This window comes from Rhamphochromis longiceps, linkage group LG7 (assembly GCF_057381845.1).
Source record: "Rhamphochromis longiceps isolate RC_006_pf linkage group LG7, R_longiceps_female_GT1.1, whole genome shotgun sequence".
NCBI classification, from domain to species: domain Eukaryota; kingdom Metazoa; phylum Chordata; class Actinopteri; order Cichliformes; family Cichlidae; genus Rhamphochromis; species Rhamphochromis longiceps.
Window position 1 is genome coordinate 53,547,925 of NC_140563.1, and position 23,073 is coordinate 53,570,997.

The 23,073-nt window shown below is 41.0% G+C and overlaps 3 protein-coding genes across 5 annotated transcripts; all 3 read right to left on the reverse strand.

Moving 5' to 3' along the window:
• Nucleotides 1–677: 677 nt before the first annotated feature.
• Nucleotides 678–9,105, reverse strand: dipk1b (divergent protein kinase domain 1B). The gene is made up of 5 exons (XM_085414295.1): nucleotides 8,611–9,105; nucleotides 6,434–6,568; nucleotides 4,528–4,635; nucleotides 3,269–3,445; nucleotides 678–3,021 (listed from the first exon to the last, which is right to left on the reverse strand). The coding sequence occupies exons 1-5, from the start codon at nucleotides 8,677–8,679 to the stop codon at nucleotides 2,209–2,211; spliced, it is 1,302 nt and encodes a 433-aa protein (XP_085270421.1). The 5' UTR covers nucleotides 8,680–9,105; the 3' UTR covers nucleotides 678–2,208.
• A 961-nt stretch (nucleotides 9,106–10,066) lies between these two features.
• mrps2 (mitochondrial ribosomal protein S2) lies at nucleotides 10,067–16,315 on the reverse strand. Of its 3 annotated transcripts, none has more exons than XM_085414296.1 (9): nucleotides 16,162–16,315; nucleotides 15,802–15,918; nucleotides 15,565–15,685; nucleotides 13,477–14,822; nucleotides 12,729–12,827; nucleotides 12,443–12,500; nucleotides 12,173–12,259; nucleotides 11,612–11,678; nucleotides 10,067–10,592 (listed from the first exon to the last, which is right to left on the reverse strand). In XM_085414296.1, exons 1-4 carry the CDS (start codon nucleotides 16,184–16,186, stop codon nucleotides 14,276–14,278), a joined length of 810 nt encoding a protein of 269 aa, XP_085270422.1. In that variant the 5' UTR covers nucleotides 16,187–16,315; the 3' UTR covers nucleotides 10,067–10,592; nucleotides 11,612–11,678; nucleotides 12,173–12,259; nucleotides 12,443–12,500; nucleotides 12,729–12,827; nucleotides 13,477–14,275. The 3 variants fall into 3 exon arrangements, with proteins under 3 accessions (XP_085270422.1, XP_085270423.1, XP_085270424.1); XM_085414297.1 differs by having other exon boundaries at nucleotides 12,166–12,259; XM_085414298.1 differs by lacking the exon at nucleotides 12,729–12,827.
• Nucleotides 16,316–16,462: 147 nt separating this feature from the next.
• ppp1r26 (protein phosphatase 1, regulatory subunit 26) lies at nucleotides 16,463–22,764 on the reverse strand. The gene is made up of 4 exons (XM_085414294.1): nucleotides 19,410–22,764; nucleotides 17,179–17,293; nucleotides 16,973–17,058; nucleotides 16,463–16,869 (listed from the first exon to the last, which is right to left on the reverse strand). Exons 1-4 carry the CDS (start codon nucleotides 22,679–22,681, stop codon nucleotides 16,812–16,814), a joined length of 3,531 nt encoding a protein of 1,176 aa, XP_085270420.1. The 5' UTR covers nucleotides 22,682–22,764; the 3' UTR covers nucleotides 16,463–16,811.
• Nucleotides 22,765–23,073: the final 309 nt, after the last annotated feature.

Sequence of the window (23,073 nt, forward strand, 5' to 3'; positions counted from 1 at the left end):
CAGCAGTCTCACAGCCTGGTGGATGAAGCTGTTGGTGAGCCTGGTAGTGCGGGAGCGGAGACTTCTGTATCTCTTTCCAGAGGGCAGGAGGCTGAACAGACAGTGCGCGGGGTGGGTTGCATCGTTGACAATTGTGATGGCTTTGCGGGTGAGGCGAGTGGTGTAAATGTCTTGCAGGGAGGGGAGTGGTGCACCAACTATCCTCTCAGCTGTTCTCACAATGCGTTGTAGAGCTTTTCTGTTATAGTCAGTGCAGCTACCACCCCACACAGTGATGCAGCTGGAGAGGATACTTTCAATAGTGCCTCTGTAGAATGTAGTCAGGATGGGTGGTGGAGCACTTGCCCGCTTGAGTTTGCGCAGGAAGTAGAGGCGCTGTTGTGCTTTCTTGGCCAGTGATGCTGTGTTGGTGGTCCAAGAGAGGTCCTCACTGATGTGCACCCCCAGGAACTTGGTGCTGCTCACCCTCTCCACCGCAGCGCCGTCGATGGTCAATGGGGGGTGACAGGTGTGGCCTCTCTGGAAGTTGACAATAATCTCCTTGGTCTTACTGACATTTAGCAGGAGGTTGTTGTCTCTGCACCACGTGGTCAGGAGCTCAACCTCTTTCCTGTAGTGGGTCTCATCGCCCTTGGTGATGAGCCCCACCAGCGTTGTGTCGTCCGCAAACTTGGAGCTGTAGGTTGGTGTGCAGTCATGTGTCAACAGGGTGAAGAGCAGAGGACTGAGCACACAGCCTTGTGGAGCCCCCGTGCTCAGGGTGATGCTGTTTGAGACCTTGTTGCCCACACGCACCGCTTGAGGCCTCTGGCTGAGGAAATCCAGCAGCCAGTTGCAGAGGGAGGTGCTGAGGCCCAGTCTGTCCAGTTTACAGATGAGTTGTTGTGGTATTATGGTGTTGAATGCTGAGCTAAAGTCTATGAACAGCATTCTCACATATGAGTCTTTCTTGTCCAGATGAGTTAGGGCTGGGTGGAGGGCAGAGCAGATTGCATCTGGGACCAAAATGAACATTTTGAACCCATTATCAGACTCTATGCTTGTGCCATGGGTTCTGGGTGTCATGGGTCCCATTCACTGGCTCCCACACCCACCTAACCTAAATCCAATAGAACATCTCTAGGGCGTTATGTAGTGGTCCATCCCATGCTGCCAGGATGCACTCAGGCTGTTCAGAGGCTCAGTGATGTCCTGGTGTAAACCCTCAGGACACTATCTACCATCTTATTAGGAGCATGCTCTGATGTTGTCAGACATTCACACATGCACGTGCGGGTCATACAAACTACCGAACATTTAGAGCTGCTGCAATTACATTTTTGTCAAATGCACTAGCCTGCCACATATTTTTTTCACTTTTACTTTGAATTCAGCCCTCAGTGGGTTAATCATTTTCATTTCCATAAAATGATCCAGCATCCTTTCATTCCTAACATGTTACCCTGTCCATATCAGTATAGATATCCAACATAATTGTTTTTCCCATTGAGATCTGATGTGTTTTCAAAGCGTTCCTTTCATTTTTTGAGCAGTATATATATATATATTCTGCAACCTTTTAAGAAACCAAGTCTAGGCACAAGTCCTGAGATCATAGACTTGGTACTCAGAAGACCAATGAACAAGTCACTTGAAATTGATGTTATTACATCTGCAAACATTTATGTGAACAACAATTTTGTGGCATGATCAGGGACACCTAATGTCAACGATGTCTGCAGTTCAAGTGTCATCCTTTCAGAAAGATTCTACACGTGGTAACTCTCTGATTGAGATGCAAACTGATTTATACAAAAGAAGCTGCGATATTCTTCTGATATTTCTAGCTGTACCACTCCCAATTGCACGTTACCAAGGACAGAAAAAAGCAATTCTATGAAACCACAAATAATCCAACATGTTGCTTCATTTATTTTAAAAATGGATTATTTACATCCAGAATCTTAGAAACAACGTTACAGGCAGTGTCCTGAGAATATTATGTGCAAACAGACCCATTGGAACACAAAAGCATGATAGGGATTATAGTGGGAATAAAGCCTGCTTCACATTGTATATTCAGTAGTTCACAGTTTCCTGTTATTCACAGTCAGTGTAGAGTGAAAATACATGATTAAACACGACCCTCTAAAACATTTACTGCAAGCGTCATAACCAAAAACCACCTGTCTTCATGTAACAATTCATTTATAGTAGAGCATCCGTTTTTCAGGAGTACTGAGTGTTTGAAATCTTCTTCCACAGTAACGTCTTCAGGTTGTTGAGCACTAGTGAGTGGTGAACCTCCATTTGGCTTGCCAACCCGCTGAGTGTCACACAGGTGCGCAGCTGTTTTTCCAGATCCCCACGAAGGTCTGAAGGCGCTCCGAAAAGCAGATAGTCCTGCAGCAGCACGCACACTTTAGCGAGATTAGGCTGCACAACCTCTGTGTTACACTGCTTCACCAGCCGATCGCAGGTGGCCGTGCAGTCCCGCCCATACGTGCAGTCTGCATTCGTCTCACATCGCCGTCCCTTCAAAAATCCCCGCACAACAGCTTCTGATGCCACGCTGCGAAGGTTGGCCATCTTGCAGTCGTACTTTGAATTGTAGCCAACGTGGTAAGGATTGGCGTCACATATTAGGAAGCTCCCGTAGGAGCCGTGGAAGACCTCTTCCACAAATTCCAGCAGGCCAATGGTGATGCGAGCTCGGCGGGGCCAAGCTGGCGCGAGCCAGTGGTTCAGGCTGGAGCTCAAGGCCTCTGGGACGATAGACTGCAGGGAATTTGGCACCTCGAGCCTGTAGAGTGAGTTGTGGCTTACACGCTCCGTCACATACAAATCTCCACAGAAGCCCAACAGTTTCGGGGTGTGCTCCTTCTCCTGCAGCGCCACCATCAGGAGGAACTCGTTGATCTGGAGGAGAGCCCAGATAGACTTGGCCTCTGCTAGTGACACTTTGCCATCTTGGTTGACATCAGCAAGCGTGATGACTCTGTCCACCAAGGTGCTCAAAGATGACTGTTCACCGAGGTTAACCTGCAGGAAGGAGGTGAATGCATGTTATAAATGTGTTGTAGATACAAATATAAAAAAAACCTTGACAATAAGATCTTGGCCTGTATAAACACGTAACATAAAAAAGATCTCTAGATCTGAGCTCATTTGGATGCACTAATGCATAACCAATGTTTCCTAATAGGCATGTGTAGTTTTCTATTAGCATGTGACTTCTGTGGTGACAGTTGTTCACTGTTATTATAAAATAGTCTATCGGCCTGGAAACCTTAAGGAAACTGTGCAGCATCTCTTTAAATTCATCCATCGAGGTTCCACGTGTGGGTTTGTCAAACAGGCTCATCTCCTGTCGCAGCATGGCGTCGGGCGCTCCGTCAGTTTTCACCGGATCTTCAACGCCACATTTAATTACCACAGGCTTCTCCTTCCACAGTCCATTGTATACCTGCAAATATGAAAATATGACTTTAGTTAGATGAGGAAGAATATGTCCAAAATAGGTCCAGAAGGAATTTTTAAATTTTGTTATGTTTTTTGTTTGAGTGTGTGCCATTCTGTCTGTGAACACAATAGCTGGGAGGGTTATTGGTATTATACAGTTCATGTACTGCTAATACTACAATTCCCAGAATGCTCTGTTGGTGTTTTGGCACGTCAGTCACGACAGGACCCATTAGCACCCTCTCCTCTGTTGACCATAGTCATAGCAACCATGCAAATACTGCCATGCTAACTATCCCAAAATGGCAAAAAGAAAGGCAGAAAACAGGAGCTTTCTGGACAGGTGGGAGAATATGATGAAAATCTGATAAATGATAAAATGATAAAATTTAATTCAGAAGGCTGCAAATACAATTTTTATTTAAGAAATGAATTCCACTGATGTGTTATCTAATTGGAATTTCGATTTTGCATGTGTGCAATATTAAGTTATATATACATTTATATAAGTTATATATATTGTTTAGTATTAAGCTTTGCTTGTTCCAGACTCAGTTTTTCAGCAAAACTTGTTTGAGTCCATAAGAAAAGATTCCTTGTTATATTTGGATTATATATTATATTTATCCTGGACCAACACTATTATGATGACACAGGAACAACACCAATATGGTATATCAGATACACCCACTACCCATACAGTCACTGGATGTACCTTGCTAACCAAGATTGCCACTGTTAGCTGGTGACTCAGCTTTAGAGCCAAATATGGAATGGCCCTGAAAAAACCCCAACTGTGTGTGACAATCTAGTGGCTGCAGTATGTTTTTTATAGACATCCTTTAACACTGACAGTCATATCGATACTATAATTAGTATCAAATATGTCAAATCATTTACTTTTTATTTGTTACTACAATTGCTGTTATGTTTTTTTCATGTTCCAGTAAAAATTATGAGGCAATCTATAATAAAATTATTGATTAAATTAAAAAAAACAGATGTGCACTAACATGAATTTGGAAATATATTGTTCTCTCAAAGGCTATTCTTCACGCATGTGTAAGTTGTGAGTGTTTGTTTTACCTGATGTGTGGAGGAGGTGGACATGCAGCGCTGCAGAGTTAGCGTTCTCTGGTCACATAGTGCCTTGCAGGATGAACCTGATATTATGCCTCTTCTATAATGATCACACTGCAGAAACCAAAACAGAAATTGCAGGAAACAGAAATAAGCCTCTATTTATGCATCCAGTACTTGAGCTCTCTATATTTAGCCCTCCAATGTCTGTTTACTTAAAGGGAAAATATCTTTGCTAGAGGTCAGGTGAATCTAACCAGATTTGCCTAACCTGACACACTGTTCTCCATGCTCCTTCTTGCCTTTACGTACCCTTTTGACTTTGAGAGACGTGCATTTCTAACACGTCATTGCAGAGCTTCTACTTTGTGCGTGTCCAGTAGCATTTTAGTGTGGTTGTACTGCTCAGACTGACATAGATCAGGGGCTTCAAACTCACTTTACATTGTGGGCCAGATGCATCCCACTTTGATCTTAAGTGGTCTGGACCAGTGAAATGCTTGAAGTCTGTGTGACTGTGTCTTAAACGTTAAAGTTCAATGTTTCTGTTATGGATTAATGAATCAGAGAGAATGCACGATTTCAACAGGTATGTTTACAGAAAAAAAAGAAAGGCTCATTGAGAAATATGAAGCTTCTTTCAGTTACACTGGATGGTTTCGCTTACCCTTCCTGATGCAAACCGCCCATTTATCCAAGCTTGGGACCGACGCTGGGAATACAATAACTTGTGACCTCCTGAGGCTGGGTCTGTGTCTCTAAATATGGACCTGACACCAGGAAAAACACTAGGACATGTGACTTGGGTTCAGGTGGTTAGTTAGCAATCTCAGTGGAATTCCTGGCTTTTCCCAACCACATACCAGAGGTGTATTGGACTAAAGAAACATTGATCTTGACGACCAGTAAATGCGTCTTAAGTTTATCTTAAACTGCTACATTAGTTTAAAAATTGCATGCTGACTATGAAGTTTTGTACCTTTTATAATTAGCAGACAAGAAAGAAAAAAATCCCATTTCCAGCTATGTCCTTTGAGATTTTTCATGGATATGGAATCAGAGAGTGCCAGTTTTACTTCTTTCCTAGAAGGATGCTATACTTACTCATGTAAAGTGGTGTGCATGAAATTCATCAGAATGGAGTAACCCACTGAGTTATATTCAGTATGTTGTCACAAAGCAGCAAAGAGCCCAGCACCATGTGCAGTTTATCTGACATCACCTGACCGAGGAGACACATTTCTCCCAAGTCCCCAACACAGAACGCAACAGAGGGGAACTAGACATCTGTGGGTCTCACCTCAGCAGCACAAAACTAGTATGGTATGAAATCATTTTCTTCATTTATGTAAATACAAACAGTCACATTTTGTCTGTTATGTGGTTAGTGAAACTGTAGTCAAATGAGCTAAGACCAAACAGCTAAACTGATGTTACAATCCTACAGGTGGGTAGTGGGGTTGTGTCCTGTAAGAGCACCCTGGTACCACAAGTTTAAGACACTGGCCATGCACTCTTCCTCAAAACACAGACCTCGTGTCCCTCTGTTCCACTGTCTTGCCATGTACTTTTTAAAACCTATGAAATTATTATTTATACTGTTGTTTTTATTCTGAATTCTTTAGTTTTTGTCTTGGGAAAAGCAAAAGATCTGCTCTTTCCAGTGATTGTGTTATGATTTGAATTAATGTGATTGTAGTTTTTGTCTTGGTTACCCTGAAAGCTACCTTTATTGTCGTGCAGTAGTTTGGAAAGCCTGTAATCTGTGGTTAGGACTTTACTCACTGCCACAGTCAGTATTTTTATGCCACATTCACAGATATCCCACACTATCAAATTTATCTTGATTTATAGGCTTGAATTCGATTAAACCATGTAACTGAGTTTTATTTAACTCAAAGATAATACTTACGATGACCATGTGGCAAACATGCCCACGGCACAGCTCAGAGTAGGAGGCATACTGCATGTAGACGATCCAGCTGATGACGAGGATGCCCAGCCATGCCAGCAGAAGGTACTTCACTTTAATAGCTGGAAGGCGACTCTGTGGAGGTTGGTAGAAAATGGGCGCATGGCAGGAAGAAAAGAAGTCTAATTAAACCCAGGCTGTGAATGAATGAATGAACAGCTGGTCACCCAACCTTAAGGTGGAATTGAGACACTCAACTACATGAAACTAAGGACTTCCTGATTTTTTGTATTTTGCACATTTATATTTGCAGATTTGTCACACTTGCATGTTTCAGATCATTAAACAATTTCTAATATTAGACAAAGACAAACCGAGGAAATACAAAATGCAGTTTTTAAATGTGGATTTCAATTGTTAAGAGAAAAATACTGTCCAAGCCTCCCTGGATCTGTGCGAGAAAGCAATTACCCCTTAAAACTAATAACTGGCTGTTTCACCCTTGGCAGAAAGAACTGCAATCAGGCGTTTGCCATAACTGGCAATGATTATTTCACAGCACGTCACTGTGGAGAAAACTGAAGAATTGTTTTAATTCAGCCACATTTGAGAGTCTTTGAACATGAATAGCTTGTTGAAGGTCAAAGTTTCTCAATTTTGACTTTAACAAGGCAACTCCAAAGCTACATTTTTTTCTTTTTGAGCCTTTCACAGGTGCTCTTAAGCTTCAAGGCACGAACCAATGGCTGGAAATTCTCCTTCAGGATTTTCTGGCCGAGAGTAGAATTTATGGTTCCATCACTTATAGAAAGTCGTCCAAGTCCTGGAGCAGCCCCAGACCATCACACTACCACCACCATGTTTGAATATTTATCTCCTTGGAACTCACCAATGGACGCCATTTTTCCTCAATCTCTGATTGTCGAATCAAGAACTTTGACCTTAACTGAGTTAAGTGAGGCCTGCAGTTCTGTTTTTGCTGGTCTGTATTCTTTTGTGACCTCCTGGATGAGTCGCTGATGTGTTCTTGGAGTAATTTTGGTAGGCTGGACACAAGTCCCAAAGCCTTAGAAATAGCTTTACAATGCTTTCCTCAAAGCTTTGACTTTGTTCCTCACCTGTTGTTGTTTCTTTAGATTGTAGCATCTAAATATAGTCGTTTTTTACCTTAATGAATAAAATCATCATTTAAAAAACTGCATTTTGTATTTACTTGGGTTATCTTTGCCTAAAATTAAAAACTGTTGATGGATCTAAAACACTTAAGTCTGAGAAATATGCAAAAAAAAAAAAAAAAAAAAAAACAAGAACCAAGGGCAAATACTTCTTCATAGCACCGGCATAGGAAATAGTTTAGTAATTGATACTTCTCTCTTTGATTTTCTGTAAATACTGAATAGTTTCCACTCCTAAAAGAAACAAGTAAATTAGAATAGAAGAGACTTCCTATTGTAGATCTAGAGATGTACCAGTATACAGCCAATCACTGGTATTTTTTAGACTGATAAATAAGATGACATTTAGACTGATGTTTGTGTGTTTGTTGTCACATCTCTGTCTAATGTCCAAAATAGAAGATGGAAATGTCTGGGAGAAAAGGGAGGATAAATAAGAAAATAAACAGCAATAAACTGTATCAGAACAATGAGTTAAATTCGTCTTTTAAATATCAACATCAGCCTAGACTTATCACTATTTGTGCATCTCTATTTACTGATTTTTGTATAATGGGCTACAAACAGCAGCTGGGAACCACTGATTTGAATGCTCTGCAATAGGATAGCTGCGGGAAGAGCGGGCATCACATGCATTAACACAAAATGTAATGCTACACAAAAGTGTAGTACTAAGCAGAATTAGCATAAGCAGAATGTTTATGATCCAACTTGTACTGTTATTAAATCATGCTTTTACAGTCGTGTATGCACTGCAAACCTGTGAACCCGTGGCTGCAAAATTCTGGGGTATCTAGGTAAACAATGAATGAACCAGCAGCCTGTCACCTGACTATAGGATAACGCAGAGATAACTACCATACATTGCGCTGCACTTGTATTCGTTACGGGGGGTTTCATGCATGCATGTGAAGTGAACTGACGGTTTGGTCAGTGGTCGTGCATGCTGCTGGTGGATAGTTAGTGACAAAAAGACTGACATTGTGCAGTCCCATAGCCTACCTGCAGGCCTTTGGATAAAGGGCAGAACAGCATCAAATGGACCAGTCTCCGCAAAGCCCTGGGCATCATGAGCGACTCTTTTTCGGAGGCAGCAGAGCGAGAAACCAGTCCCGTCTGATCACATTCTCGCAGCAAACCACGACACGCGTCGCATATTTACTGGTTATTACAACGAGCTGCTTTTCGAGCTGTTTTCTTCTCTTTGCTTGCCTTGATCACAGCGTGTGTTTTCAATAGAAATCATTCAGCCGCTCAAAAAATATGATGAAGAGTGTGTCCTTGAAGCTGAGCGATATTTCAGCTCCATCGGGGCCACAGAACGACCGACGCGGCCCAGAATCAGAGAGATCCTCAGCTATGATCCCCGATATTTTCCGAATATTAGACCAGCAGCACCTTCACCGTCCAATCAGATCAAAGAAGGCATCAGTGTGACAAAGAAATAAGCGCTGCTTGGACCCGACGAGCGCACAGCCTCAGTTTCCCAGAGACTCGCTGCTGCGCATCTTAAAGGGAGAGGCGTCAGAGCTGACGGGATTTTATCTGCCGACGGGAAATCTTACCGCGCCTCCTTCCTTGCAACCTGCGGCTGACAAATTGAAGGAAAGCCCCGAGAAGGGATAGTGCTGTCCATACTGCATTTTGCATTTTTGGAGGTGCGTGTCAGGTTACCTCGTAGGGTTAAAATGAGTTTATGCGTACATCACAAGTCATGGCATAGATTTCCTGCCGAAGGGATAAGATGATAGAAACAAAGATTCGATCCATTCATGCTAGGCTTGATCCAAAACCAATAACGGTGTTGGTATCGGCACTATCGTTATTTGGATTGCTTGGCTCACCTCTACTGAGGGGATTCAATGACTCTTTCATATTGTGGAGGGCATGGCATGGATCCACTTGTCGCTTTTTGTGCTGCATGAGTCCAGAACTTGTAGTGAAACCTCCTCAAAGAAAACCAAAGTCAAAAGAATTGATTTCTTTGCAGTGGGTAGAGCTAAAGTGCTAAAATCACTACCTGCCGGAAGAACAGGTGGATCATCTAAGTGTGGTCTGGGTGAAAAAACAGTGGAAGCAACTCTCAGAGGTGGGGAAATGACATTTGCTGCCGAACCATAACATAACTGAACAAAGAGTGACGCAGGCAATCTTTCCTACATAACGCAAAACCTTTCTGATCTTGCCTCAAGTTCAGCACTGATCCCACATTAGTCTGTGTGCAGTCATTTTTGCCCCGTGTGCTACACTTCACACTGAGCCACTTCAATGCATGATGACATTTGCTTTCCTTGTTTTTTACTACAATGAATTCTATTTAATTTTGCAGTCTTTTGCTAGTGCTCCTAATTTTTACATACCTCTGTAATTAAGTCTTTTCATCAGTAATTCTTTGAACTTTGTTTGTTTTGCTCTTCCCTATTAAGCTATATTGTTTTTAAAACAGACATTTTACAACTTTCAGGAAAATAATTTTATTTCATGTCAATTTATTTTATTACATTTTCTGTTTCATGCATGTCAAATTCTACACCAGCTAAGTAGTCAAGTAAAAGCTCCCATTACATATTTTCCGTTTGTAAATGTGAGCAAACAGGAAAGGAAATCATCATTTCCTAGGGAATGGATCGACACACACAAACACTTGCCTTTATCATATGATCATCAGAGTGATTTGATTGTGGGAAAAGCTGATATAGCACTCACCACAAATGCAATTGCCAAAGTAATCTTTCATATGTGATTATGCGCAACGAGGACATTACGCTTCATATGCACGTAATCAAAATGAAAAATACAACTGAAAAAACAATGTCTTCAACAGTTAAGCAAAAGAAAAACAAACTAATGGAAGTAAGGCGGATGAAATGCTCGAACAGGAAATCAAGAAATGAAGAGAGAGCAAGCTGAATGGAGGAGTCAGGTGGTGAGGAATCGTTAGAGCTCCTGGAAATAACATCGTCTGAGGCACACTGGGTAGTCACCTGCGAAGACAAATCATGTAGGAGTTTGTTTATGTCCATTTCAAGTTTCAACAAGCATTTCATCACTTCTCAGGTTGCAAAAAACCTGTATGTTGTACTTCACAAAGGGAAAATGTTTGTCTCTTTGGTGGTTGGTGGCTGGAGGTTATTGGTTGCTGTTAAGTGAAATTGGCTGCAAAGAGGGTTGTGCAAAAAACCCCTCCTTGCGACTGTTTTGGCTAATTACCAAAGCAATAGGCTACCCATAGTTTTTGTGAAAGACACAAAGAGCAGTAAGGAAACTGTGACAAGTGAAACACAAACTAGAAACAGAAAGTATTCCCCTTCAAAGTAAAAGCTGTGCCTTACTGCAGCAACTGACACATTTCACTAACACACTTTTACTTTGAAGGTGAGTGTTTTCTGTTTCTAGTTTGTTTCACTTTTCACAGTTCACTGCTGCTTAGTGAGTACTAGGTGTTTGCAAACAAGTTGGCATCTTGCACGCAAACAAACTACTGGCAACTGACATAACCTGCTAGCAACTGAAGCAAATTTCACCCAGCAACTATTCACAGAATAGAGACATTTCCCTCACTAGTGCTGGTTGGATGATCTGATATCCTCGTGTTGGTGTTGTTCCCACATCATCATAATAAATGTTGTTCCAGGTTCAACATTGCAAGTGACCAATCACATTGTTGTGACATCATACTTTTGCAAGCCAAGCGATTCATTCATTTATGAAATTCCAGTGTTGCAAGCACAATATCTATAATTCTTATCGTTTATTAACCCTCTGGGGTCGCCAGCGCATCCGGCGACCCCAGAGGGTTAAAGAACAGTATCCTGAAATGTAAAGAATTCAAATTGCTGGATCGGCTTCGTGTTGGTTACCCAGGGGGTTTATCAGTGTGACTGAAGCCTAAGATGATGCAGACATTTGGACTCCTAGTCCCACTATGTCACAGGGTCAAGAAATGTTGGACAGCAATGCCTCAATGGGCAGACTGAATGAGAGCAAAAGTATTAATTCGTACCTTCCTGAAGCCAAGCCGCTGCTGCTCCACAAGCGTGTCTGAACCATTAAAGTGCAAACCTTGACATCTATATAATGGAAACATTCACATTGACATTTGAATCCAATTAACTGTAAAGGCAATTCAAAATTGTATGCCAAAAACTGTCATGTAGTCCTCTTTGTCATTTATGGACAATGAGGACTACATACATACATTTGTTACATTCAAAATATATTCATTATATACTAAGTAGCCACTTTGTTAGATACACAGCTATAAATCTGACTGAATGTATCCATAATGAGACCATGTATACAAAAAATAAGCTTTAGAAAGGTAGAGTTGTTAAATTGATTTAAATAGCACACAACTACTGACTGGCAGGAACACAACACCTTCATGGTAGATTGAGAGTAAGTATCTGGCCCGGTTCCATACCCAAAGCCCACGAAAGAGTGGATTTGAGCTATCGAGAGCCCGTTACTTTCTGCCGACTTACTGCGCAACAGAGGCACTGGAGCCAGGGTTGCGTCTCAAGGGGCAATAAAGAGTCAAAAGCTTTTTAACAAAACCTGTTACCATCCTGTGAACGGCCTTCACTTCAGCTCAACCGCCTTCATCTGCATGAAGGTAAAGCAATGGCACCTCTTCTCTCCTCATATTTATCTATATAAACAAAAAAAAATAAATAAATAAAATAAGATATGCTTCATTTATCCCAGATCTGCAAAATTCTTGTATCACAGCAGTTAAAAAATTAAGTTGGACACAACATACATAAAACAAATATGAAACAACACACGAAACTATTCCATTTAAAATCACAGCGATGCAAATATTTTTACATACCAATGGAAGTTTTTCGTTGGTTCATTAAAATCTGTTTTCCAAGAGCTGGACGGTACATCTGCAAATAAGAAATAAGTCATTCGTTCAAATGACAATTAGCTGAAACATTTTTGGTGAGTATTTATTTATTAATTTTTTAGTTCATTTCATAACTTCCTTGACTAACAAATGTTAGTCACTTACCGTTAATGTACAGGAAGATTACAAGCCTGGGCTAGTGTTAAAATCCCTATCTCCTACCACTCTTCTCCATCATACTAACCTGATAAAAAAAAAAACCACTTACCCTGACCAGCCCCCTCTGTCTGTGGCCTTAACGTTTTCGTTCCTCTTAGTAAGACTCATGTGAACATTTTCCTCGCCTTCAAAAAGTTGACTGGAAGAACTTACACACAAAAAAGCGGAACTTATTTAAATTATTTATTTAAACAGTAACTTATTTAATATGTTACTGTTACCCATACATCTAGTTACAGTTTCACAAGAATTGTGAGACCGACAAGCCCGCCATCAGCTGCAAAAGGACGAGCCCTACATATCGTATGAGTTCGAATCTCAGACACTCATTTTATTTTACCCCGATTAGCTTAAAAATCTTACTTCAGCAAACAAAATAATGCTTACTTAGCAGAATCAAACGATGGCAATTAAGCTTTAAAGTAATAATGTGGAATGCATTTGGGATAAAGGCTGCAAGTTGTATTAGAGTGTAGGATTTGTGTTTCACAGCGTGCGAGAAAAATAACCGACTTTAAACAGCAGTAATGATATAAGTAATAAGGCTTTGAAAGGAAATAAGCTTTGCTATTGTGATTGCTCTTGACGTCTCCAACAGTCAGTCTGCAGGTTTGTTAAACATGTCGGCGCTCGCGAGCGTCAGCCTGAAACCTTGAAACTGCTTGTTGCGGACCGCGGTTACAAACAACCGAACAACTGAAATATGACTGTATATGCAGGAACACGTCGACCGTTGTGGTAGTACATCATAAAATGCAAGCTAATAAACTTCTTCCCACTCACATACACCCACTCACCGTTTTGACGTGACAGCTACTTATCCACCTCGTGGCCATAGAAGGTCGCTACAGGATACAACTACGGAAGCTGGGAGAAACTAAACTTAACCAACTGCCGCAAACGTCACATGAAATAGGATACACTATACAGCTGATGAGCTACACATTAAAGACTCAAGGCTTCAGATTAGTTCATTCAATATCCATGTATACTCTTCTTTAAATGATGCTGCATCCCTCCAGTGTATGTATATATGTATTAATCCTGCTTGTTTCATTCCTAACTAGATGAACAGGCATTACTTCAGTGTACACTTTCAGAAACTGCTTTTAATTAATGTTCATGTGTAGTTCATAGGTTGCTTATGTTCTGCATCACTTGGCTGACTTTCTGCAGAGGTATTTTTGTTTACAGAAACACATTTCATGGCCTAAACACTTACATAGACTGCAAGAGAGCAAATACAGTTGTGAAAATGACTCAGATACTTTTCTTTCAGTCTGCAACTGCAAATGATCATCACTCTCCCACGCCAGGATTTCAACAATGGATCACCACTTTGTTATTTCAGCGATTTACAGCTGTGATATTCACATAAATTTGCACCAATGTTAACTTTGAGCCATATTTTACTGACTGTTAAACCAGATGTTTTCCAAGTGCAGATGTGTAATGGAAGGAGGAAGCCAAAATTTATTTCAAATTTGTAGTGTATCAACATAAAACAGGATACACTACACAGTTGATGAGCTTCAGATTAAAGAATGTAGGCTTTTCAACGTCTCTTGTTTTTTTGTTTAAATTTAAGTATTAATATCATGAGATCTGCGAGGTGGGCGCTGACAGACCATGAATGAGCTCCATCTGTTTCCTTCTGTCTTTGGCACGGTTGATGGTCATCTTAAACAAACGACAATAGAGCTCGACGGCAGCTGGAGTGTCGTCGTTCCCGGGCACGGGGTACGTCACCAGGCTGGGGTTGCAGTTTGAGTCCACCACACCCACTGTGGGAATGTTCATCTTGGCTGCGTCTCTGATGCCCACGTGCTGCTGAAAGACGTTGTTGAGAGTTGAAAGGAATATGATGAGATCCGGTAGGCGGACTCCTGGGCCGTACTGGATGTTGGCGTTGGTGAGGAGGCCGCCCTGCCAGTACCGCGTGTGCGCATACTCTCCACAATCTTTGGCCGTGGTCTCTACCAGATGGCCAAACTGACGCCGCCTGCTGACAAACAGGATGATGCCACCGCGATACGCTATGTGGGCGGTGAAGTTGAGGGCTAGCTGAAGGTGCTCCATAGTCTGGTCCAGATTGATAATGTCATGATCCAAACGACAGCCGTAGAGATACGGCTCCATGAGCCTAGAAACACGGAATTATAATTCAGAAAAATGTCACTTGAATCACTACTGCTGAATAAAATAACATAGCTCTAATAGCTACATTCCTGATGAAATGATCGACCAAGTAACCAAAACATTTCCTGCTGCTGGAGCTTTCTGTTAGAAGCATTTAATGACAATAGGTTAGTTATGGAATAGTTAAAAGAAATGCCATCTGTATTAAAACAACAAGTTTGTATCTCTTCCTTCAAGGTTCTAGGACCTGTGGTATTTATGCTTGCTGTTACCATTAATAACCAGAAGTGTTACCAAACAGAAACTTCCAATTTAATAAAGAGGGGTTTAAAGCATGAAGATTTATGGCATTTTTTATTATTATTAATAACTCCCCACTTTTTATCCACAGGAGACTACCACTAGGAGTTCTGGGCAAATGACACTGTTCAAGATAAAAAAGTTATACTTTATTCAGCCATTGCATAATATGCAGACAGACTAAGCAATAGACAGAAGGTCTAAAATCTAACATGTGCCAAGTAGTGACTGAACACGCCTCTATCATGTGAGATTAGTTTCACATGTTGGGAATACCTAAACCCCACAGGACCCCGACCCCCCCCAAACACTAAGGTAGAAGTTATAAAGCCTTGACCCACAAAGAAAGACAAGTGTCTCCAGCTTATTTAATTACAGACTACAAACAATTTGTAAATATACGGGGGTGCAGCGCACTAAAACGCTGAGATAAATATCACACCAACCTGTGCCTGCAACCTTTTTTGTGACCAAGATGCACTCTGGCGTCGAATAAGTCTTTCAAGGAGAAAAGCTCAGCCACACGAAAAAAGTCTGCTTTCTCGAGGGGCTGGTTTAATATTTTTTCTGTTAATAAGGAAAAACAACAACAACAACAACAACAAATGACAAGTAGTAACATAAATAAAATTCTTGAAAAAAACAAAAACCAAGTGTTGACGCCCTTGCGTTATTTAGCTCACCTGTAACATCGCCAGCCTGGGGTTGAGGTGGCTTCGCAGACGGTGCTGTCACATAGTGATGTCCACCACAGGGGGATGCTACGGTGGCAGCCCGTGAGTATCGGAACCCTAAAAGGCCTAAATATGGAAAAAAAAAGAAGTTAAAACATCGGTAGTTAACTATCATGAAGCGAATATTGTAATATTGTAATACAGCATTTAGCTGTGGGCTAACATGCTAAACTGTAGCGTAGCGTACACGAAACTCAAAACTAAACGCAGAAATAAACACAAGGTAAAATGTTGGATTGGCTCTAAATCTTCTGAATATTTTCCTTGAACTATTTTCTAAATAAAAAACTGTAAACGGTTTTCAGTTACCTCTCGTAAGTTCCCGGACAGCCATGCTTGCAGAACCATGGAAGGTCAGCAAACTGCGACTGCGCAACTGTAGTTCACAGAATGCCGCAAAGTAGAAGCTTGTCGTGATGTGCTTGTGTAAAAACTACAATACCCATTAACCCACCTTTTCTCGGCTCAACTTTATTGAAAGAGTTGGAGCGTCACAGGCAGTACCGTTCTTGTGTCATTTAGCTATGAAACGTATTCAAGAACATAAGCCAATGCTTGTTGTAAGAAGAAAAACTGTTAATATAAAACAAATGTTTGTAAATATAGACGCCACTTCTAACAAAAAACAACAGTGGCATCATGAGGATAAGAACAAATATATGGTACCTCAAACAATATAACCCCAAATCAAATTTACTGTGCATTCGAGAAAAAATAGAAGAATTCAGCTAAGATAAATGCTGAAATACTCAAGGTATCCCTGAGTTCAGGATCCATATTTAATCCAAAATTAAAATTTAATGCCCTTAGTACTGTTATAGAACTTACCAAAACTTTACATACTTACTAAATACTTTAAAAAACAACAACAACTGTAATACATAAACACTTGGGTCCATAATAGTTTTTCAACAATCCATACACGCGCTAACAGCAGGCAGCATCTTCCAGGTGCATCTTTAAAAGCCAGCTTTTATCTCACTGTGTATGCTGAGCTTGCTGAGCGCGTCCAGTTTCCTGCAAAAAACCAAACAAACAAGGAAACTCAAGTTGCAGATGAGTTTTCTTTGCGTTTGATCGTTCACTGTTGAGACAAAACCATTTGGGTGCGATCACATACCCGCTTACTGGAACAAACTGAAGTTTCCTTTTGACGTGCTGCACAGCCTTGCCGTGCACAGAAGAGTTAATGAGGGAAGTTTTCTCCTGCAAGCATTGCATAATACACACTTCACACTGTGGATTTGAACTGTTTTTTATAAAGAACTGAAATCATGATGTTTGTAACTGACAAACAAACGCTGTCGTGTTTCCACATAATTGTACCTTCTTGCACTTTTCAGCCAAGTATCTCCTGTTGAACATGCTGCCTCTCTCCTCTGAGGTAAGAGCTATGCAAGGCCTGAAGGTAATGCCGGGATCAATGGCACTGGATAAAGACCTGGTAAAGGCAGAGTAGGATATGCATCAGACTACTCCTGCAGTAATCTTTAATAATTCTGTAAATTATAAAATTTAAGTCAAGAGGCCCACTGTTGCTCAGATTCCAATCTTTATTACACAGATGCACTTAAAAGACATGGCAAACATTTCTGTCATCAGAAAGAGTAAAAGAAAGAAGAAGAAGAAGAAAAAAAAAACACTTCTTACAAAATATTTACAGAAAAACTGGATATGCACAGCATGTTCAGTAATGCCTTTTTTATTTCATAAAGAAAAATAAATAGCCTTTTTCAAACAGGAAATCCAGGAAAACTTTAACATGACAAAAAAAAAACCAAAAACAAGCCACACAAAATATCAACTTTAGCAAGACAGCGAGGGGGAAATGTGGTACTTATGGAATCTGGAGCAAGACTTTATCCGAGACTACTAGAAGATCTATCACCAGCAACTCGGCTTTAAATTTTCTTTCATGAAAATCAATTATAGAACAGACAAAGACAAGAAGAGCGCTGTGTGTGAAAAGCAAAAGGTTGGTGGTAACTTGGTTCCTGTACCCATGATATTTATCTTAAAAATAAAACAACCCCCTACCCAAAAAAAGTGGCTCACAAGAGTCAAAGTAATAATTGAAACATAGTGGCTGTTTCTGCTTTATACTTAAAAAGTAGAAACTGACTGAAATGATCATCATTCAGAGTGCACAGAATTAGTCTGAGGTAAGGGATTAAAAGAATAAGACAAATGTGAGAAGGAAAAAAGAAAGGAAGGAGACTTTTCAAGATGGTGCTGACAGTATAAAAACACTTGCTGCACTTGAGTGAAAAGGTTGTGAAAGTGTCAAAAGATCTAATGATATACACTGTGCAGAGTGCAGCACATGCTGGACAAAGTAAATTGTGTCATTGCAGACACAGATGAGAAAATTCAGAGGAATAATAAACCAATAAACCAAAAAGTTCACTTACTTTGTATTTTAGTCTAAATATATTTTAAGGTTTGTTTAAACAGTATTGAAATCTGATTGGTCTTTTTTTTTTTTTTTTTTTTACATTAGATACACAATTATGCCCTTAATTTCATGTTAAAAATATTGTTTGGGGCTACAACTAAAACTTATTTTCAGTACTGACTGCTCAGCTCAGGTAAAGTGATTCTATTTGACATTGAAGAGGAAAAAACCCCACTTACCTAACACACAAAGAAATGAAATGCAGCAAATAACCCTATTTTAGGAAGTTTTGGCATTTTTGCTCGAAAAAATGATTGTTTTGGGGTTTTCTCTCACTTATGTTTTCACCCTAACCACTGCAGCTTTAGCACCCAGACGTTTAACTTTGTGCCATTTTGATTTCCTGCACATGTAAAATAAATGAAAACCATAATCTAGGCAGTGATGGAAACCTACTACAATAAATAAGAATGCACAGTGAGATTTCAAACCAATACCAGGACCACTGTTTAAAAAAAATCTAGCCAATGTCCAGGATATATATATATTTTTTAAACAGTTTATACAAACCTGATGAGACACAAACAATAACCACTGACCAATGCCATCTGTGTTATTTGATTTGTACTGGCTTATTCAATGGTCCATCCCTAAATTTGATGTTGGAAATTACTTTTAAAGTCTTAATAAGGTAACTAATGTAACTATTCAGGGCTCTGGGTTTCCTACTGGAAGATGGGAAAAGATGCAACCTAAATTTAAACATTTTGGACTCAAACCTAAATCGTTATTCTGCCAAACTGAGACTTCTTTTCCTTGTCACGTCTTCTTTTTTGTTTTTTAGCAAAAATATTTAGGAACATGTAATTTTCTACCGCTCATTCGTTTCTGCACGAAAGTGTCACTGTATTGCTTTTCAAACGATCAACAACAGATAACTTATGAGCACATATAAAGTTTTCATTGTGGTTCCACAACTGTGAAATTGTAAAAATACATAAAAAAAAGTCAGTTTTATGATAAAAAAAAAAAAAAAAATCAATAAACATTCCCTTATAAATCAATGAGCTCGATCAGAATCTATAATATTTGACAGGACACCATTAGAGAAATCAGAAAATGATGACACTATGGTTTATAGTGGTCAAAGAAAAATACTTACAATGTGGAAAAGCCCTGCTTCTTTTCTGGATTTCTCTTCTGGCCTGATTCACAATCTGTCTCATCTATAAACTCTTCCTCTTTTCTTCCTAGATGCACTTCTTTATTATCTATCTTCATACCCTCGCCTTCGCTCTTCTTCTCCCTTAGTAAGTTTGCTCTCTCCTTAACCTCGCTTCTTTCCCTGCATTGAACCTGGACGTGATTTGTCCTATTAGCTTCCAGTTCCACAAACACACTCTTGTCCTTGGGCATATGCACCGTACTCTCCTTCTCCCCTTCGATGGAGCACTGGGACCTCTGGCCGGCAGGTAGATCCCGTGTAAAGGACATCCTCGGATGCTGTCTGGCAGCAGAAAAAAAATTCAAAACAGGAGATGTGAATGTAGTATTTCCAGCAGTGTCTTTAGAACAGGGGAATGGTGATTTACTGGTCCTTGCAGAGGACCAAACAGTAACAGGGGTCTGTAATTTGTGGGCCATTCCTCCACTCTGATGTGTTACCGAGCCACCCTCGCTGATTTCAGATGAGGTGATGTGGAACGGAGTCCGACTGAGAGTCCTCGCGTCGTGAGTAGGTAGTCCGAGGCTCTGGCGCCATTTGATTGCCTCTGAGCGAGAATGAGCGACGCTAGGACTCAAAATTGGTCGAGCCCTCTTCGTCTGTGAGGTGGCGTTGTGGACATCACCTTTATCAATATACGGTCTCCTTTCCTCAGTTCTAGCTGCCCCTGCCCCATCTGCTGGTTCCAAAAGACTGGGACTGCAGGATCCGGCTGAGGGATGTGATTGTGCACCGACCGCAGAGATGTCTGGAAAAACAGTCTGTGGTGTCTGAAGTCTATTATGAGCTGGACTACTAATATGAGACTTTTCAGAGAGAGGACTGATACTTTTCGTTGGAATCTCAGCCAGCTGATTTTCCTGTTTAATGTCTTTATCTTGAAATGAGCTACAAATAGTGACAGTACCATTCCTGGCTATATTTCCATCTTTAATTTTGTCTGCGGTAGAAACCTTGGCCTTTTCAGCCAGAAATCTTCGGATCTCTTGCTCAATACTGTCATCGCTGTCTACTGAGCTGCTGTCTTCCTTAATCTGAGGTGCGGCTTCCGCAGTGTGCACAAACTGGATGCCTGGACGCTCAGCTCCCTTCAGGATCTCCGTTTCACCTTCATGCAGCTCGTGATTCTTACCTTTATAAACTTGCTTATGTTGTGAAATGCTCTTTTTCCCCAGCCCAGGCTTGTCTTTCTTGTCATTCTTACTTTTCTGCACCTTTTTCAAATCACTACACTTGGAAAGAAAGTCAATGTGTAACTTTTTGGTCTGAAATGCATTTCCTAACAGCGGGTCTTCGTCTTTGAGGCACTTCCTTGATTTCCGCTTTAAGTCTCTCATCTTTTTCTTTGATTTCTTTTTCGTTTTCAGAAGGTCTTTTATCGCCGTGTCTAGGTCCTCATCGCTGTCAAGAGAGCTGCTTTTGTCTCCACTTTGGTCTGACTTGTGTAATCCAGTGGCAGGGTGTGTTTGACTTCTCTGGGGCAATGCCAAGAGCTTTGATTCTTTTGTATGGTCAGGTAAAGGCTTAGAGGCGGTTTCTTTAACGCTGTCCTCTGCCCCTGCCATGGTGGAAACACAAATGTTTTTCTCTTTGTGTTTTCTTCGTTGCTTTAAAGACAGTTTCGATGGTTTCTTTTCGATCTGTGGTTCATTTGCTTTTACCTTCTCCATTTCATTTGTACCCTGAGCGTCTTGAGTCACAGCAGAGCTGGGTGCCTGTTTGTGCACTTGGGCCTTCTGCTCGAGAAATTTCCTGATTTCTTGCTCAATCCCATCTTCACTATCAATGGAGCTGTCATTGCTTTCTTCACAGGGGCAGTTTTCAGGAAGAGAAGACTGGAAGGAAGATTCAGTGGTGACACAACCACTAAGGCCAACGCTATGATGGAAGGGCCCAGGCATGACAGTCTTTGAAATGTCCAGTATTGCCTCAGCACACATGAGCTCTGCAGTTGTATTGGCCTTTGGAGGGGCAGGGGTTGCCTGCTCCTTCAAACTCTCTACTTTATATGACAAAAATACATTTTCTTTACATTTCAAGCTGTCTGAAAGTGTAGGTTTGGGTATAGAAACAGATGGAGTAGGCTGGAAAGATTTCACTTCTTTTTCTGTCGTGCTCATCTTTTTCCTCAGCTTCTGTCTTTTGATATTCTCTGCGCTTGTACTTGCAACATTGTGTATTATCGACTTACTGAAAGGTTTCTGCTTGTGCAGCGATGGCGTCAGGACGCTCTTCTCCTTGAGTTGTTCAAGCTGGTAGCAGCGAATCGCTTCTTCAATCCCGTCATCGCTACTCGAGTCAGACTCCTCTTTGAATGCACGTGGATCGAAAGCTTCTGCTGTGTTCTGCTGCTCCTTTTTCTCCAGCTGATATCTCTGAATGGCCTCCTCGATGCCGTCGTCGCTACTGGAATCATTCGAGTCTTCCACCTTAGCCGTGACGGGGTAACTGACAGTTTTGTTGATGAGACTCACTGGTTTAGAGGGATTTCTTGCTTGCTCTTTTGAACACTCCAAACTTTTGTTTGTGCTTTTATTCAAATCGAAGTTCTTAACTATATTTTCATTTAGAGATGCCTTGTTTTTAATACACTTTTTTATAGGTATGACAGTGGGTACTGCTGGGGTCTCGACTTTGAGGCTTTTTGAAAAATTGCTACCCGCAATCAAGAATGCATCGCTGTTGCTGTGCTGTTTGGACACCTCGGGAATGGATGGGTTTCTTCTCTGAATTTTAGATGATGGGAGAAAAGTCGAGCACGGTTCTGCTTTGCGTTTGTGATCATCCTTTTCTTTCAGGTATTCCAGTATTGCCTCCTCGATTCCTCTGTCCACAGAATCGTCGCTATCCGAGTCACTGCTTTCACGGATGTTTGGCGAGGAAATGTCAACATGTGGGTTTTCACTGGGGCTTTTAGTTTTGGACTTGACTCCCACATAAGAACCTGCTGCAACCTTGCAGACTTGGGGATGACCCTCCTGTCCTGATAGCACATTACCCTCGATCTCGTCGCCCATCTCGAGTGAGGACTGGGTGCTTCTAAGACTCTCTATGATCATCTGGACCTTGTCTGAGATAGGTGTGCCTCTTGTGGACAACTCTGTGTCAGAGTCATTGAAGCAAACTGGAGGGCTATAGCCTCCAGGCGGGCCACATGTTCTCCATTCTGTTTGCGTCACTGCGACAGGAGGTACATTCATCAAGTACATTCTAGTGAAGTAGGGTGAGGTCCTCGACCACTGGAGCGCAGCTGACTCCGTTCAGTTACATTTTCACTCTGTAATGAAGAAAAGAAAAAAAAAAAAAACACAGAAAGAAAAAATGTCACTAAAGTGATGATTATTAAAACTACAATTAGACTTCATCCAACCAAACTGCTGTTACTCAAATTTTACAGTCTGTAAGAGCTGAAAATCAGGTCCTTCATGCCCAATATTGCTGTCATGATTTATTGTAGCTTTAATACATACACACAGATAGCCTCAGATTACTTAAGCGTGGCTGAACCATGAGAGCATGCCAAGAAAAATGCCAAACTGCTCATGATGGGATTAATCCGATAGTAGGCCAGATCATCTGAAGGGTCTTCTGTGATTGGTTG